We start from the raw sequence: 19,304 nt of genomic DNA, 5'->3' as shown, positions 1-19,304 counted from the left end.
CTCGGGGGTCAGCTGCAGCGCGCAGGGCCTCACCTCAAGGATTAGCGGCTGCGCCCTGGGACTCGACTACCCCTGAGACGAGTGGGGAGTTTCTGCAGCAGGGGGGAAGCGGCCAGCTTTTTTAGCCATTACTCTACTAAACTATTTTTATTTACAATAACATATAAATACATATTATTATCTATAAATATATAATATATGAAATATGTATTATTGTCTATAGATATGCAAATATTTATAAATTAAACCAGAGAGGAGAACTTTAAATAATTATGGTTGTACTTTGGGAGAGTAATAGTTACTTATTTTAATACTGTTCTGTTCTCCTATTCTTTCTTTTTTTCCCTTCCCTTAAAGTACGTACCGGTTGTTAAACCATTTCACTTATCGCTTGTAAGTTAGAAAGACTAGCTCACTCAGCATCGGACTGGTTACTTTCTGGGTGGAGGCCTGAGCCTGTTTATTAACAACCCCCAAAATGTGAACCCTACCCTGGCTGTTGCTAACTGACGCCTGGCAGAAGGCCTGCAGTAGGAAGAAGTGTTCATTTTTCACATGAACACACTAGTCAAGTCATTCACAAATGGCCTGGAAAAGGGAAGGGGCCATTAGGTGACAAAGTTGCTGGTGATACAGAATTATCCAGGAGAGTCTATGGCTGGCTGGAGAAAGTTGCGAAGGATCTCGTGATACTGGGTGATAGAGTATGAAATTTAGTATTAATAAATGAAAAGTATTTACAGATGAGCAAAATGTAACCCCAGCTATGACACAGAGCAGTTCGGTACAAATCAGCGGCCAAATCTCAAAGACTTCGAAGTCACTGTGGAGCCCTCAAAAACCTTCAGCTCAAGGCTCAAGAGAAGCAAAAAGGTTAAGGATGTGCTAGCAGTTATTTGGAAAAGAATAAGACAGAAAATATTATGGCATCACATCTTACGCATCTTCAAAATGGCACAAATTTCTCACTGATCCATCTCAAAAAGGATAACGTAGTACTCAAACCTCCAGAGAAGGGTGGTAAGGACAATCAGGGGTATAGAAGAGCTTCGCTACAGGGACAACTTAAGTAGAAAACAACTCCCCACCACGAGAGAAGGACAAGTATGGATGAGAGGCATAAAAGGTCATGAAAGATATAAAAAAGTGAGCTTGGAAGATTAGTCTTATGTTTCCCCTGATAGAAACACAAACAAGCACTGGAACGGTCACGCCATACGTTTAAGAAAAACAAGAAGGATTTTTCTGACGACAAACAAAACAGACAGCGGACACGCTGCCACAGCGCAATGTGGAAGTATAGATTCGTTCCAAAAGACATTAAAGTCATGGAGGGTGGGTCCACCAAGTGACCATGAAACACAATCACACATTCTCCTGAGTACCTGTTGCAGGAAATCTAAGATACCGGCTGCTCCAAAGATGCACCAGGAAGGAATGCCTGCATACCTGTCCCGTTTGTGACACTTCCCCGAGACGCTAATCCTGGTGCCTGGCCCTTCCTGGGGACAGGATAATAAACCGGACAGCCCCGCACCTCAGTTCTTCACAACAACAGTGCTTGCCCCTCTCTATCCCCCCACCCCTCACGCAGCACCTCTCCGAAGGTGAGCTGGACTGAGAACAAAAATGTAGATAAAGCACCTGACAAACCACATCCAATTATTATTTTTTTGTTTGTAGGTCAACACCTCTGAAAAAGTTGCATTGGTGGCAGAGTGGGGGACGTAACACTCTAGATCCTAAAGAGCACTAGCACAAGCCCCAACCCATCACCCAAAGGCCGTTTAGCTGCCAGTGAGGGCCATTAGAAGCACTCTTGAAGGTCTCTCTTTTGCTCATGCCACCCCGCTATGAGGGGCTCTGCTGTTCCAGAGGACGACAGTGCCTGTTCGTGTTATTTGCCGTAAGGCAGAACACCAAGAAAATGCACCGAGGCTTTGAACTCCTAACAGTGGCGCACAGTGTCTCACCAGCAGCTACTGCAGTTTGCAGGAATGATTTTGCTTCTCCAAGACAAGGGCCCCTTAGTCTCCTGAGGCAACTTCTCAATAAATGCAGAAAATGTATTATCATTAATGACATCTCATAGATAATACTGATGAAGACTTTAAACTAAAGACTTCCACATGTTCAGCTAAGTCAAGACACTGTGACGTCCTTTTTCTTTCAGTGCCCTCCTCTGCTGCTGTTTTGTTTTGCAAGGTGACTTACAGAGTCACTCCCAGGAGATCTGTTCTTGTCTTCAGGATCACTCAAGGATGGTTAATACAGACAGCAGCAAAGGCTTTGTTTATACTAGTAAATGAAACAGAGCCGAGGTGTGGACTAAAGCGCCGGCCTGTGATCATCCAGGCTTGTTTGTTAGCACACCCACAGTTTGTGCCAATCGGCGCTCTCCCAGACAGCGCCTGAGCACGTTTTTGGGAAATGCAGGTGCTGTGCCAGGGACTGCTCCCGACAGGCTGTTTGGATGCGATGGCACTGTTTTGGGGCGCAGAGGGTAGAAAAAGAGTTTAGCTGTGTAGGCCACTTGAAGTCAGAGGTAGCCTGCTTAATGCAATACTACAAACATTGCCAAAGAGTCATATTAAATTCAGAAAACTTCTTGGTAGCACAGACTTCTCAGCACCGCAACAAACGCCGGGCAGAGGTTGGCCTTGAGGTAGCCAGTTTCAAGAGATGTAGTGACATGCCAATAAACACAAGGAAATACGGCCAGCATCGATGAGCATTAATCCATCAGCAAGCAGAAAGCGTAGCAGGTGCCAGCGGATGAATCAAAACCACAACTGAGCTTGCAGTGAGCTTCCCAGGTCAGGGGAGCACCCATACATAGCTTGACTCTGCGTTCTCTTGCTAATCTCCCCAGCACGAGCATATGAAGCATTTCAGTTCTTTTCTTACTGGGGATTTTTGTGGGGGGTTTTCCTCAAAGTAAAAAGCTCCTTTCTTGAAACTGGAATGGCAGAAGGTGCCTCAGTGTTTTAACTTATGTGGACAAAATTATTCTTTAGGGATCCTCAGTTTAGTTTTAATGACTCGAGACCCTTTCAGAATCCAAAGCTGGAGTATGAGGTGCCTTTGCAGTTTATCAGTTGAGCTTTTACTCCCAGATTCATTCAGAGCACAAGGCTAGAGCACATCTGATATTGTCAGTACATGCCATTTAACCCATAACAATCATCCAAAAAGCATCAACTAATATCTCTCAAGTCCGCTCTCTGTTATTTTCTGGCCACAAGAGTTTTCATCCACTATGCAACCCAAGCAGCTTAGCTTAAAACACAAGAAAGACCTGAGAGAGGGTTTGCAGAGCTGTCACCTAAAGGTTCCCAACTGAGATGCGTGTATGCGAGTGCTTTCATTTCCTGAGTCTCTGGGTTAAACTCCTGGCTCGCTCCGGCATGATCTGAAAGCCTGAGACCAAGCGCTCGGCCGTGGGGCTGGAGCAACGTCCACTGTTTGCCCGCAGCTTCCCTGACAGCCGCTGTCACGCTGCAGCACGAACACGGGCAAAGGTGATGCTGAGCGTCTGTGAGGAGCTCTCTTGCTAACATAGTCCCAAGGTCTTCTGAAGGTGGCTGCGTAGACAGAGTAATAGCGAGGAGCGGCTGGCATACAATGCCCGTCTGCCTCTGCAGTCAGCTAAATAATTAATTGCATGCTTTGCGTTGTTTTAAAAGCGAATTGTGCCTGGAGGCTCCTGCATCTCTACTGTGCATCTCCACTAAGGGCTCAGAGATGGAGACCTGAATTTCTGCTTTGCTTAACAGATAAATTATACTTTTTTAAAGAAAACTGATAACGTGGTACTTTTGGTGTCATGTTTTACAGATCTGTGACCGTGACCCAATGAATTCAGCCTTGTTCTCCAAAAGCTCCGAAGCCTACCAAACCGTCCTGTGGTTACCAAGTCCCTGGGATGCACACACCCGAGCCCACTTGTCCACTCTCTCCTGAACTACGAGTGATGAGGAGGAGCTGAGCGTGAGGCTTTTCATTTCTTCCCTTCCCCTTCCATACAGCACAAGGCGCTCCAGAAACAGCCGTGGCCCTCACGGACCCTCCTGGCCAAATGACTTCAATCTTGAGGGCAACGGTGAAAGAGCGCATGAAAATGAGATACGCATATGTGCAAGCACTCGTCCCATCTTGTAACATCACTTGTCAGCATCTTCTAATCTAATCCCAGGCTGCAAAGGGTTGCAGCTCAGCTTGTAAATTACTGGGTACCATTACAGTGATATTACAAAGCGAGGACGAAAATAATTGTTAGAGTAGCAAAAAGACACGGGTGTGCCCTCGGGTAGGGAGGCACACTGGGACAGTCTCCCGCGCCAGGCCATTTTTAGCAAAAGTAATCACAAATACAATTAACTTCTTAGCTGACTTGGCTACAAAGAGGGAAAGGCTCCACACCATAAGCAGCACTCATTATTACTCTGCCGTAGATAATTTAGTTCTTCTAGAAGTAATACGCTGTGTTTTGCCAGCATCTAACAGCAAACCATGTAACATGAAGATGTAGAGTTAAGGTACATGTAAATTCACTGGTTTTGTTTCCTGGCTTTTGTACTTCCCAGGGTTGTCCTTTGTTGCGCAGCTCTGATATTTTCAAAGCTTTTTATATGTGGATTTAGTAATTGCTAACACAGAGTCTAAGGCTAGAAACCATAACGTACGTTAAAACATGCACACTGACTGGGTGCTCCTATTCAACCAGGCTCCTGTTAGTTTCAAACATGTCAGTCTCCTAGCAGACATTTTCAATGAGAAACCACCCCCTACCCTGAAAAGCCCCGCTTTATTTGCTGCCTAGCCTCCTGCATCCCCATGCATAGATTGTTTTTGGAAGGCTGACCAGGGAATAGGTACTCCGTATATTTACAAGCTATTGAATCAACAAAGTGCAGCCACATGCAACCATTTCATTCTGTTACCTAAATGTTGTCAAACTCTCCGAACTCGGTCAAAACGGAAGTGATTTGCACTTGGGTATTAAAAGGTATGTCCAGGCCTGACCACCTGGTTGAGAGCAGGGCCACACAGCAAGCTCATTCTGGCCAAGATTTCTTTTCAAAGTAGCAGCTAGGCATGTACCAATCTGTGAAAGAGTTTTGAAACTCAAAGAAAGAGAACCTTAATTTGACGTAGTGTTCTCGCTGCATCTCCCATAGGACTAAAGTCACCCACACCTTCAGATCTCGCCGAAAGCAGGAAAGAAGCAACAGTTACTGGAACGTTGTTTCTCCCTTCTGGAGAATACCCTGTGCTACTGTCGCAGACCGCTTGCCTGGAGAGGCCGATACGTGTGCTGGGAGAAGGAGTCCAGAGCACAGCACGTTTTCAGGTAGGAGGCAAAAGGAATACACAGCGTGAGGACCAGGATGCAGCTATGGCTGTCACGCCTTGCTCCACAGCCCCGTAGGCGTGCTCCGCTAGCCTTCACAACGCCCTGCACAAGACTACGAGGAAAAGGGCAGCTGTCCTGGGTTTGGGGAAGAGCACTGCCTTGGTTTTGCGTTTACCTGTACACCACCACAGGGATCCTTTTCCACGACCTAAACGAAGCCACGTTCTCTAGCTCCTTATCGGTGATCCAGACAGGGACCAGCAGCTTCTGGGGATAACTGGAACAAAGCCTGGAAAAAAGAAAGCACGAAGGCAAGATGAGGACTTGGCAATCAAAAATCTGTACCGGTGAAGCTGTGCAGAGAGAGGGCAGGAGCAGCTCACACTTCCCCAAACTCAGCATGCAGGACTTTGGCTCTTCCTCTTCATATCTGTCTCAGGACAGTCTCAACGTGGGAAAAGTGACCCAAAAAATGCTGTCAGGAATGAGCTGAGAGAAGACAACCTCCTTTCACCTCAGGCCTCACCTCTGGGCCCAGTACTTCCCAAGGATGCCTTTGGAACATCCGCTGGATTTAAGAATTCGTGAGGGTTTAGGGGAGCAGTCATTAATTTATGTGGGGCTTTGGTTTTCTTGCAGCACTTGCAAACCCAGAAATACATACAGCTTCTGGTAAATGATGATCTGCCTTGCAGAAAACAGGTCACCACTGATAAGCTTTACACATTTCTCTGCAAGGAAGACATAACTCTGCCCAGAAAGATGGCAATGGTGATTTGGTGCATGCTATAATAAAATGACATGAGGGAGATCTAAAAGAATATCTTGTTTGGTGGGGTGCCAGAAATCAGGTTCCTAATACACACCTGAACACATGCCAGCGGTGAGAGGAACGTGATGGGCAAGTCCCTACCAATCCGGTCCCCTGGGGAAGAAACTCACAGCGTGCCCAGCTAATAGCAGGGGGCACCCACCTCCAACGAGCAGAGCTGCAGCGCCAGAGGAGCCCCGCATCTGAACGAACCTGAGGTGTAAAGCAGTTTGGCTGAAATGGAAATTCAGCCGGGGAGGGTGGGGGAGAGGAGAAGAGGCAACAGGATTGCAAATGCTTCAGTCCCAAGAAAAATGTTAAAGACCCAACTGCAAGGACATTATCAGCAGGGCAAGGGGGGAGCCAGGGGAGAGAGGGGGACAGCCAAACAGAGTGCTGAGGAGAAGGGGAGGGAGCAATACAAGTAGAATGAAGCGCACGTAAAAATCCAGGAGCGCAGGGGCTTCCTGGTTACTGCAGCTACTATCCTGCCCCTGCCGCTCGCAGCGTACGGCTGCAGGCAGGGCAGGTCGCAGGCTTCAGGGACAAAGCACTGCCTGGATGCTGGACCAGCTGAGCTCCAGCAGCCCAGGCAGACAAAGCCGTACGTGGCAAGGAACATCAAAGAGCAGCTCTAGCTCTAGGCTATAACCCACATGGTTTAGAAGGAATGTTTCAGGGCAGATGGGAAGCAAACTGAGGGGGGTGAAACTATCCAGCTGGTAAGCTCCAGAGGGTGGCCGGCTGTTCCCCGGAGTCCAGGCTATCCCAACTGACGGCAACAGGCACGATACAGCGCTTAGTATTATTTAGTTTGTGATACTAGCAAGGAACTGCCTGCCACATAAGAAGATGGCACTTCACACAGCGTCTAGACAGCTTCTCGGAAAGCCCCAGGCAGAAAGCAAGGTTGGTCTATGGGATAAAAACAACAGGGTGAGGAAGAGGAATCCAGGAGGCAAAATTAAAGCTGTCAGGTAAAAAAAAAAATGCTGAAGACCAGGATGTCTGTGGTAGGATGTCTAGGCTTGGACATCTCTGAAGTGCCTCAGATTCCGTGTGTAAAGTTGGTCAGGAAATTAAAGAAGCACTGAAGTGTGACTGAGAATAAAGGTATGTGGAAGAGGGTTAGCACCTATTAAGATCTGGAGGAACTTTTGGAATAGCTGAGTCTGTACAGGAATGGGCTTCATCAAAATGAAAACAGAATCAGTTCCCCGGCTCTTCAGATGAAACATTACAGGAGATGCCTTGAACTAAAAATTGGGGAGACAATACAGGAGAGGTTCAGGAGCGTATCTTCCAGGAGTTAAGTCACTAAAACTCTATAGCCTTAGGAAAACAGTAAGACAGAATTCAGTAAAATTCAGGTAGGAAACAGGACAGTCTCAAGAAGTTAAGCCAAGTTTAAGCAGGGCGCATAAAAACAGGCAATGAGGTCAAGACAAACAGACCCGTGCTTCCAGGCTAGAATTCCAAAAAATAAAGCACAGGAACTTAAAAGCCAGGATAAATGAGTATGTTGGCTTAACAGCATCTTATAAACTTGATACGAGGAAGGTTATTAGTGGTACCCTGAATTTCAGAGTATGAGCTTTGTAGGAAGACCGGAGCTAGTGAACAAAGCATGGTATGTTCCAGGAAAATGTGAAGGTAAAAGTGTGGGGCTAAGAGTTACCAGCATCAACGAGCAATGCAGAATGTGCATGGACTCAAATCCCAAGCCTAAAGAGAAAGAGGACAGCATTGAGGCTACACTACCAACCACTGGAGCGACAGTAATGACATCCATGAGAGGCTGGAAGAGATTCAGAAAGGCTGCGAGGGCAGCAATTGCCACGGGAGACTTGTGTTGCTTCCACATAAAACGCATAAGCATCACGATACTACATGAGACAAAGGAGCATTTTTAGACGCCACCAGCTGCTTCCTGGTGGAAGCAGCTCTTTGGCCTACCAGCCAAATAATACAAAAGTACATAACTCTTCCTTTGGTCCTAAGCTGCTCCAAAATAGAATAACTGAAAAATCACTTTGTTACAGTATTCATCACGCAGTAGAATTCAACGATCTTTTTAGAGGGGACAAGCCTCCCATGACAGTAACAATCAGTTTCAGAAAAGGCCGGGGGGGGAAGCTTGCAGATGATGTGATGGTTATTCAATGCTACTCAATGGCAACATAAAATGAATCAAAAAAGTTCAGAAGGAGCTGGCAGAGTTAAACAGCGAGCAAAAGAAGGATTTTAGAAATAAAAGGACATCCTTCAAAGAGGGGAAACGTTTCCAAAGGACATGAGAGGAGCCAAATGTGCACCTGAATTAAAAAACAGTAAAAATGAGACACGTCGTGCAGTTTTTGAGAAATGACCCGTTAAGATTAAAACTCCGAAGACCTTTTTCAAACATCTCCGAGGTATCGGCCTGCTACCGAAGTTGAAGGTCTGATAGATCAGCAAGATCACAGCAGAAAATCAAAACTGTTGCGTGGGCATTCAGCAGAAGAGCCCAGAGGAGTTGCCAGACCTAACCCCGTTTCACAAGGGACAAGGCACAAGAAGAGATTAACGTGGAAACTTCTGCAGGGGAAGTTTTAGAACAACCTGCTAGGAATGAGGAGTAAACTGATCACCAGGACTAGATAATGCTCAACATTTCTACAGCAACCCAGATGCGCGCCAGATGAATGATTAACCAAGATGTGTAAGCCATTGCTTACATTGGCTTGGGTGCCAGAGGAATGAAAGGGGGCAAACACGGCATCGATTTTGTAAAAAGGTCTCTGGGGCGAACGTGGGAAACCACTGGAGCCTGACTTCTGTACAAAGCAACTGACTGTCACAGTTGGTGCAAGGGTAAATACGGTGCACTTGGGAAGAGTCAACACGGCTTTTGTGGAGGGAGGTCGCACCTCACGTATGCAGAGTTTGCTGGAAACATCACTGAGCGAGCACATACAGCTCACGTGGCTGACAGTCGATTTGGATTTTCAGAAGGGGTTTTTTTTTGTAATTTTGGGGGTGTGTGTGTTTTTTTTTAACAGGTGGCTCACCAAAGACTTGAAGGAAGCTCCTCTTACGAAACAGTAGCTCTTGAAAAGATAAGAAACAGTACAGAACTTCAGTGGTCATTTTTCACAACGAAGGGAATCCTAAGGGGAACCATGCTTGTCCCCGCACAGTACAATATGCTCACGTGTCATGTGGAAGAGAGACCAACAGCGAAGCAACGTGGGTCACGGAGGAGTGCCCTGAAACACCCCTGGGACCACGCTGAGCCAGAACAGAGGATGAGACGTTTTCAAAACCTTGAGGTTTGACCCCAGAAAAAGGTGGCTGTAACACCACGAACGCATAAATCGGCACAAGCCACGCCTACGGACAAGGGCCGACGAAGCGTCCTCTTACCACCAAGGTAACAGCCAGTCCAGCGAGAGACATCTTCCTTCGCAGAACGCAAAAACACACGCTTCATCGCTGATGGTCCTTGCAGACTTACTGTCTACACGTTCAGACGGCAAATACAAGCAAGAACACTAATTATCACTTTTCCAATAAAAGCGAAGGATAGTATTAAAATTTGTAGAGAATTGTAAGAGCACTCGCAGAAAACATCAGCTGTCTAAACCAGTAACGCAGAACTCCAGACAGCTTTTTCCCCATAAAGTAAAAAATAAATAAAACCACAATTGTAAAGAGATCAAAGCTGGAAACGAGCATCTGCACTGAAGGAAAGGCGAATGTTTTTCTTCCTTTTTGAAGGAACTACGCGTGCACCGAACCCAGCAGCATTAAGGCCGATACGAAACGACGCCTATCTCAGACAGCATGGGTGCACCAGATGGGGAATGCCAGAATGCGTCCACTTCTCTGGCTATACAGATCACTGAAGATGTGAGCGCCACAGAGAGATCATGTAATAATTTTATTATCGTTGCATGCTGAAATAGTATACTTTTATCAAGACCGAAGGAGTGGTTATTATATGCTTGTATTGCTCTAATTTTACGATGGCTGTCGCCAGGAAGAAGATAATAGTTTCCAGATAAGGACATCTCGGAACAGACTTGAAAGACAATGAACAAAGCCCTTACCTTGGAGTATCCTGTCTCTAACAACACTGTTTTGCCAATGCTGGGAAATAAAAGATAAAAGAACTATAAACAGTTAAAAAGTAACCCGATTCCTGTGAATAGAGGCAGGTGGTAATGATCAAAAGCCAAGGCAGGATTTAAAGACACACTCCCCAAAGCAGCAAGAGAGAACTCGTTTCTGAGTTGCACAAGCAAATTACACCACCTTTAAGATCTCAGGATGTCTGCAGGAAGCTGCGACCTGCCAGGATCCCCAGGTAGGAACTCAGCAGATGGAGGAAAGCAAAACCAGGCCTGCATCCAGCTTGCTGAGGTTTGTTTCAAGTTCCTTCTTCCCTGGTTTGGTTGAAAATAAAACATCTGTCTTTAGAGAAGTCGGCTAATTGCTGTGTGTTACTGGGCAGGAAGCGAACCGCAGGTGGTCAATCTGAGTTGAACTTTCTGAAATAGTCAGAGGGAACCACATCCCAAAAATCTAGCAGCAGGAAAAAGCCTGACTGCTCTCTAAGACAGGCAGAGGCTCGACCTAGGTCAAGGACCTACAGTTCGTGCACTCCAAAACTGAGCAGTTCAGGAAAACAATTTTTTATTTGACATCCTTGGAGAAACCGCGTAAATGCCATCCAAGACATGTTAACAGTTCAAAAGCAACCACGTGGTCAGCATGGCCAAGTGGAAACCGTAAATCAAACCCCAAAACTAGTGCTTGCTGCCTGGATTCCTAAGGAAGAGAGAACAGGCAGCAAACTAAAGAACTCCACCGGGATTTCCCCAGGCCAGCACGCCCAAGGCTTCTCATGGTCACCACAAGAGACCAGTGAGCTGGAACTGTCCGATATGTAGGTGACGGGGTTGCCTTTACTGGCTGAGACATAGAGAAAAGACTGAGCGATACCAGTCGTTTCAAGAAAAGGATTATAGGGAATGCAGAAATGAATACGTCTGTCAAAGGTTAATAAAACCCTGTTGGCTTAATGCCACCTGCTGCAAAGAATGCAGAAGCGCTTCTCCAAGAGCTCCTGTGCTCTCCTCCAGGAGTAGAAGACAGGCTGGAACCACCGACACGCAGGTGGGAAAGGCCTTCTAGAGATCTCCACTCCAACCACCCGCTCACAGGGGACCACCTCCAACACTAGATCATCTGAGACTTCAAACGCTCTGATGATGGAGAGCTCCCACCTCTCTGGGGATTTGCCCCAGCACAGCACCACACTCCTGGGGAATGATTTTTATTTTCCTCCCCTGTCCAGTCCAAACCTCCCAAGCTGCACCTTGTGGCCATCGCCTCTTGTTCAGTTATCTGCCACTGTCAGAAGAGTTTCACTCCATCACCTTTGTAACTGCCCTTCCAGCAGCTGTAGGCTGCCAGCAGATCACCCTTCAGCCTCTTCTGCACCAGGCCGAACAAGCCTCGCTCGTTCCCCAGACTTCCGAGCATCCCGACAGCCCTCCGCTGGCTCGCCCCCGGTTTCTCAGCAGAGCTGAATAGCTGCCCGACTTCATGAAAACTTTGTGTTTTTCATTTCAAACAGCGCGAGCATTTTGGAGAGAACGACTGACCAGAAAGGCAACCCTACGACGGGACGATTCCTCCAAGACTCCAGAATGTCTTCAAGAATGAATTATGGCCACCACATCATAAACTACCTGAGTCAGCAATTACAATTGCTGCTCGTTCCGATGTTTGGGCTGTATTCCTTCTTCCGTTCCACAGTGTGACAGGCAGAAAGGAAAGGGGATCTGGCTCACACGCTGCTCTGCCTGAGGGCTATCAAGGCCAGGAGGGAGGGTTAGCTGGAGTCTGACTCATCTGCTGCTCTGCACGGGGATTGCAAAGGGAAGAAGGTAAGGAAAGAGGAGAGTGGGGAGAGCCTGGTGGTGAAACACTCACTTGTAATTGTTGTTGATGTCAGAGACGCGCCAGACGTTCTGCAAGTCAAAGCCCATCCTCACCAGCTCCATCTCAAATCGGTATCTCACATGGTCTCCTGGAAGAGCAGAGCACAGGGTATTTACTGACAGCTAAGCAGAACTGATGAAATCTAAACATGTTAGTGGCAACTCCATAGCAACTATCAGAGGCCTGGAGAGAAACTACAGGACAGCTGGATGGCAGGGATCTCGCTTCAGAAGCCAAAAAGATTTGTCCCTCACGGGGGTTCCTCTGCTTACTTTGTCAAGTCAGACCACCTCTCAGTCTCGGGGCACAGAGCGGCATGGAAATAGCCTTCCCACATCAGTGTGGAGTGTGGGGGGGTTAATTTAATCCACTTCTACCCTTCTGACACAGATGGCTTCCAAAATGGATGTCAGGAACCCCATGGCAGAGGAGTACTGAGCACCCACCCCAGGCGGTTCCTTCTGCCAGACTGCTCTCTCAGAGGCTGACTCAGGGTTTGCTCTCTTAGGTTTTAGCTTTGCCTTACAAATCCTGGATGCCTCTGTTGCTCGAGTGTCAAATGTTTTTAATAAATAAATACTGCAAAGCTCTTAACTTCATTCATATCCTGCAGCAACAATTTCCACAGGTAAGTTTATTTATACTAGAGAATAATACTTTCTCTAAAGGAGAGAGAGCAAATATCTCCTAATTGCTGGTGTTTGGGACAGGGTAAGAACACGTAGCTTATCTTTTCTCTACCAGCTTCTTTTTGGTATCTCTTTCGGCTACAGTATTCAACCCCATCCCTCCATCCCAACCTGCGTATGGACATTTCATTCAGGCTACTGCTTCTCTCCTCTAATACCAGCACATTTTTAAGTCTAAAGCCAGATTTGACACTCATTTTAATCCCCTTTTATTCACGCTGAAGCTGTTTAAAGACAAAACAACTGCAAGTGAACTCTGTGTTCCCAGAGAAGGGAACGATCCACACGAGGGCACCATCACAGCTCTGGTTTTCTCTTTATGGCCTCAAAGATTTTATTTGCGCCTGTGTAAGAATGAGCCAGACATCTCCACAGACCTGATCACCAGAATGTCGTGGCACTTCTAGGTGTTGGAGAAGAGATGCAGATGGACTTGTATTAACTATGCTGCCTCAAAGCTGATGATGTTGACCATCCAGGGACAAGACTGCTTAAGCTCACTATCATCACGATGAGAGTACTAAAGTTTGGGATGTTTTCTTCATTCACAAGGAGAAAGGGAGAGGCAGCTTATGTGTTGCTGGCTCAGAATGCTCCTTATTGTGCTTATTACTATTATTCCTTTTACTGTGCTTGTTATCCAGCCGCATCTGGACATCTAAGCTGGATCTATAGGCCAGGTACGGGATGCCCCTCAACAAGATGAACTTGGGCTACGGCTACAGCAGAATGTAAGACACAGCCAGACATCAGTTTATGAACCACAGTTCAGATTGCATTGCTGTGCTTCTGGACAGAAGAGCAGGAAGGGGACAGGCCAGGAGCTTACCTGGACGGCAGAGATGTGCATGTTGATCCTCCTCATCAACACAGACTCCTAAGCACCACGCATGGTAGGCAAACGCAAAGAGGTCCTCAGGCTTAGCAGGGCGGGCAATGGCTCGGGTTAGCCTCTTCAGCCACTCCTGGCACTGCTTAAAGGTGGAAAAATGGCACCTGCGAACCCAAATGCAAATCATCCTCAGCGGGTACGTTCATCCAGCCGAGAGGCACAGACAGGGAGCTCTGCTCCACTTAACCAGGAAAAGGAACAAAGCACCAAGTCTTAGAAAAACCGAGTAACCTTGGCCATAAACAGCTCGATTCTAGTGGTAGCGCAGAGGGAGACACCAGAGCTGATCACGGCAACTGGCCTGCAGTGCCACCTACAATACAGCAGTGAAACGGATACCTGATCACTTTGGAGTCCTTGCAGACGATGTGAAGCTGGAACATATCCCGACACTCCACGCTTTCCATCATCCTCAAAGGCACCTGCGAGGGACAGAGGTAGGGCATGACAAGACATACCACATAACATAGCAGACACAGCAGCCTTGCCTGTAGGCCCATCACGCACGGTCACGGCTCTATCAACAATCATGAGCTTCTAGTTCAAACTACAAACCCGCTCCCAGGTTTATAAAGCTTCATGACCCAGCGTAAAGCCTCCTTCAGCAATTGCTATTCCGATTTCTATTCTGTCCCTGGGTAGTCTCCCACCTGGGGCCAGTTACTGACTAAATCACATCCAGACAAGCACAGGTAACTGAGCCAAACAAAAGCTGCAATAAAAGATGGCAAGTCAAGACAGTGAGAGAAAACCTCAGGCTCCCACTATCTGACTCTCGGTTGCTGGTCTCCAGGTAGGAGAAGTCTCATTAAAACTGGCCTGCAAGAGACCTTAACAGTCTTAAAACCACCAAGTTTAATGCTTGAATTTAAAAAGAACAGCGAGGGAAAGACCTAATTACTACCCAACAGAGAACCCCATCTACACGGCAAAATGCAACAGCAGAAGAGCAACTGTGCGACCAGCATTAACAAAAGACAGCATCAGGCTTGGCATCCTTCAAGAGGCACAGCTCCCACGCCGCAGAACAGGCTTTTGCCCCCCCGAAATACTGCGAGAAATTATGGTTCAGGCAGCAGGAACAGGCAGATCCAGACTTACATTGATCACAGAATCCTTGAATTTGATATGAAGCCGGTAGTTGGAGATGGCGATCACAGCGTCGTTTGCATGGCCAAGATACTCCACTCCCTCGCCCTGCAACACAGTGAATGGGACCTGGAAGGGAGACATCACTAATTCAGGACACATGCAGAGTACTTTGTGCACCACAAACACCAAGAGCCACTCTTCCTACCGCCTCCGCAGTGCATCTCCTGCGGGAAGTCATTCACAGCAACGTGCTCTTCGTGCACTGAGAGCAGGCAACAGCACAAACCAGCACTGGTAGCCACTGCCCAGCCCCACGTGATGGATCTTCTTCCGAGGGTGCCTCAGGAGCCACTGAGCACCTCCTGACGGATAATTACTTGTGGAGGAGAGGTGTGACGACAAATGCTACGTACACCAACCGTGGGCATCTGGCAGCGAGGGTGTTGCAATGGGGGCAGAGGGCTTTACGGTCCCTGCTTTTCGAAGAGGGTAAAGGCAGCCCTGGTGCCAGTGGCATGATAAAGGACACAACCTCGGGCACAGCTCAGACACGAGTTGGGGAGTGCTCTGCACAGCTCCAGGCAGAGCCTGATACGATCAGAGTCCTCTGCCCCAAGGCAGAGTGTCGCACACCTGATCCTGCTGCCTCATTTAAATGAAGGGGGCTCTTAGCAGCGCTACAAGACTCACTGGTACCAATCCAGGTAAGTAAATGAATCAAAGTTCTGCCCAGTTTCTGCTGACAAGGCTGTGAGGGAAACTACGTACAGTTATTTGTACGACTGAGGAAATTGTGATGAAGTTACCTGTATTAGAAATTTTTTTTTTTAAAAATCCAGATAATCCAGAGTCTTTCTGGTTTTGCCTATCAGCCCGGACATGCCGTAGCTATTTTTAAAACAGGGGATCCTGGCAGATGGCCAAGTTTGACTTTTCTTGCATTAAGAAAAAAAAAAAAGGGGGGGAACCAGCCTAAAGCTCATCAGGCTCCTTTCTCCTCAGCTAAGTAGGCTCCTCATTGTTCCCTGAATGCCACCTACACCAGGTGATGTTGGTAACCAATTATGCAAATATGTCATGAAGATTTATCATTTCAGCCAGAACCCTTTCCTTGCCAGACAGGGCATCTGATGAAACAAGTCATTACACTGTAATTAGTACAAGTCAGACCACCTTGTCTTTATTTCTAAGCTGTTTCTACGGCTGGGGTATACGCTGCCTAAAAATTGAATTTCCTGGATTTCAGACCTCATGTGCAAGTGACAATTTTACTAACAACTTCTCCCTTCTTAAGTTGCTTGTACAAAAATAACAACCTTAGACTGGCACCTGTCTGAAAACTCTTTAAAAATGTTAATTATTTGACATTAAGAGAATATACTCTCTTTACTTCTGCAGTTTATTTATGCATGCTTGCCGGAGCTGTTTTTAGTTGGCATGTGTTTCTTCTGCTTACGTGGCTCTTTCACACAGCAACAGAAGGGAGACAGATTAGAAACGGGATGGTAAAACTGCAAGAACTGACAGAGGGAAATCCTGGAATAAACCGACAGGTGCCTGAATACAGCTTGTTATCAAGCCGATGGCGTCCTTTTAGACTTCATTCTACATTAAGAGAAAAGCAATTTACTGAAGGCAAATTACCCTTTGGGAGGGGTGAACTTTACAGGCCTCCACACAGACGACTAAAGCAGATTCTGCTCTTCTCCAGGCAGTCTCGGCTCAGAGCCATTTCAGCGGCTTCACCTGCCGAAGGCCGCAGACCTGCGGCCTTGACCCCGTGCACCTCCTCAGCCCGTGTTTGCTCCTTCAAGTCAATCCTCCCGTTGCCACATTTCAGTCCTTGCTTTTACCAGCACCGTTTACCAAGACGATGCCAATCACAGAGCCAACGCAAATACCGCAGCAGCAGTGAGAACATACAATGTGAGCCTGGCTCCAGCCATAGGAGGGGGATGATGAGCACTGGGACAAGGTGGCAGTGGACTACGTTAGAGGAAGCAACAAACACCAGGAGGCTTTGGCTCCCACTGTTCAGAATACCACCCTTGCTGCACAGCAGCAACAGTACCCGGGTCTCTTTCAAGGGCCTTTTGCAGCAGGAGGCTGGCACCATATGGAGGTTTCTCTTTCCAACAGCTCTGTAGCGGGAAAACGCCAGGAGCAACGTGCATTAGGGCCAGATCAGCCATTGCAGTTGCACACTATAGCTACACAGAGCACAGCCTAGCCCTGATATTCAACCTGTCCCAGAGAGCGTCTACCTGCTGCAGAGGGCTACGCAGGCAGCGTCACAGTTTCTCACTGTCAGCACAGGCAGAGGACAGGGAATACCCAGGACAGCTCTGTATTGCATCATGCTCCAGCCGTATTTCCAAGCCGGCAGATGCGATGCTGTACGATCGCAGCATCTTGGCAGGGCTGGGAAGGCAGGGCCAGGGCGTACAGACCTGCCGTCAAGCAGCCTCCATGCACGTGGAAGGACCCACCAGTCTGAACGTGACCTACAGCGCCGGCCAACCCACGGCCTCCAGAACACGTCCCGGGCTGGAGAACTGCTCTCAGGTTTCACGCTACCAGTGTCGAGCCTGCTTCGGTTTTCTTACTTCCTTACCTGCAATGACTCTTCCTCCTTCACAAGCTCTTTCGGGGGGAACAAGTCCTTGGCCTGGATATACTCCAAACTGGGAGGGCCTTCCTCACCCTGCATTGCAAACAAAACACACATTGAGACAGGCCCCAGCCAGCACGTGTTATCAGAAGCCAAAAATCGAAGCTGCTGGATACTCTTGGCACCCCAATACCTTGGGGATCCCGTGGACCTGTGCATGGAAACGCCTGTTCTGCCTCCAGACCATACTCTCTGCGTTGCAGGACCCCAGCGGTTCCTCTGGCTGTTGCAGAATACCCACAGCACAGTGTGAGACTGAAGCAGGTCTCCATGTCCCGTCTCTTCCAGCCGTGTGGTATTTGGAAAGCCGAGCAGATACGCCTTAACCACGCACTGGATCTTGGACTGACGTGATAGTAATTTGCCATGTCAAATGTCACCCCATTACCTTCACTATGGCACCACAGCAGAAACACCGTAACGCAGAGGGTTTCCATCTACAGCCCAGCTTCGACCTACTCTTCCTCCTCTCATGTTCATAAGGACTGCTGTCTTTCGGGAGTTTTCATTTTCACTCTTAGCCCAAAGAAATCTGGGAAAAGCCTGAAGCTTTTCGAGGAGAATACGCAAGTGTGAAACATAACGCTGTAACAACTGCATCTAAGTGCACCCAATTCACAACGTGCATTACTGACTGGTGACAGCACCCAAGCAGGGCATTCTTCCTCAGGGCAGCTGAACGTGTCTAACCTGCTCAGACAGACACCCTGGAAAGCCCATGGAGGCCTCAGAGAAGTGGTCTGAGAGGGCACACGGAGCCTGGACACGCCATCCTTGGAAAAGCGGGGAGAATGTCTCAGTTTGGGACCTGTGAATCTTCAGTCACTCGTGAAATCTCGGTCCCAGTTTTCACCAACCCTCACCCCACACTCTGCCAAACCACCGGCTTGCTGTACGAATGAGCAGCATCCAGACACTCAGCCGAGGATGCTCGCTGCTGGGAGCCCAGGACAGTGTTAATTCCACATGTATTTGGTGTGGGAACGTTTTCTTCAGAATGCCTCTTGCTCGCTAACTATAGCTCCTCTAGGGTCCAGCATTTATTAGGAAATACTCTGTTCTGTAAGCATTAAATAACATTTTAAAATGAAATATCTTTCTGGGTAAGTCACCCAAGCCAGAACCCTGAATTTCAATCTGAAGAAACAAGATCCCAACCCTTTTGGCTCGGTTATATTTAACATGATGCTGAATCCCCTTGTGTTGCCGACAGCCGCCCAAGCCTCAGCACCCACAAGTACAGCCCGGCCTGAAGCGCACCCTGGACCTCAGACTGGGGCAGCCAGACCCCACACAAGCCCGGGTACCTGTGCACACGCTGCTTGTAGCTAGCATAAAACTCGGCATCAACCCCAGCTGGAGGCAAAGGCACTGCCCCTCCTCACCCACTCACCAGGTCCCTGCGTGAGGCTGCGAGGGACACAGGGCGCAGCACCTGCCCCAGCAGCCGCCGGTTACTGGAGAGCAGAGGGGGCTCGGGGGCCTCTCCCGCCGGCGGCTCGCTCGGACGCTGAGGCGCTAGCCCAGGAGAGCACAAAGAAAAGGTGCATGCCTGCGTGCCGGTGCGGCAGCCGGGGAGCAGAGATCCTCTCCCATCACCACTTTGCAGCTCGCAAGGAAATCCCAGTGAGCAGCAGGAACTGGAACAGTGCAGCCCGAGCTCTCCACCGGCCTGGGTGTCCTTGAGTTCCTCCTCGCCTGCAGCACGGGACGGGCGGGAGGCTGAGCACCTCCTCCTGCCACAGCCCCGTCCCGAGGTATCGGCAGGGGGGGGGGGTCAGAACCCCGCTCTCTTCCCCAAC

General features: G+C 48.2%; 1 protein-coding gene across 1 annotated transcript in view; it reads right to left on the bottom strand.

Moving 5' to 3' along the window:
- The window catches only part of MTMR4 (myotubularin related protein 4), a 52,662-nt gene that overhangs the window by 9,164 nt on the left and 24,194 nt on the right, over positions 1-19,304 (bottom strand). The window contains exons 3-8 of the mRNA XM_009323608.1: positions 17,446-17,535; positions 14,841-14,957; positions 14,079-14,161; positions 13,677-13,843; positions 12,150-12,246; positions 5,532-5,645 (exon numbers count right to left, since the gene is read on the bottom strand). Coding sequence (XP_009321883.1) covers positions 5,532-5,645; positions 12,150-12,246; positions 13,677-13,843; positions 14,079-14,161; positions 14,841-14,957; positions 17,446-17,535 — 668 coding nt within the window. The remainder of the gene's footprint in view (positions 1-5,531; positions 5,646-12,149; positions 12,247-13,676; positions 13,844-14,078; positions 14,162-14,840; positions 14,958-17,445; positions 17,536-19,304) is intronic.

Source organism: Pygoscelis adeliae, unplaced genomic scaffold (assembly GCF_000699105.1).
Source record: "Pygoscelis adeliae isolate BGI_AS28 unplaced genomic scaffold, ASM69910v1 Scaffold325, whole genome shotgun sequence".
NCBI classification, from domain to species: domain Eukaryota; kingdom Metazoa; phylum Chordata; class Aves; order Sphenisciformes; family Spheniscidae; genus Pygoscelis; species Pygoscelis adeliae.
The sequence above is the reverse complement of the archived record's forward strand: the minus strand, read 5'-3'. Positions and strand labels throughout refer to the sequence as shown.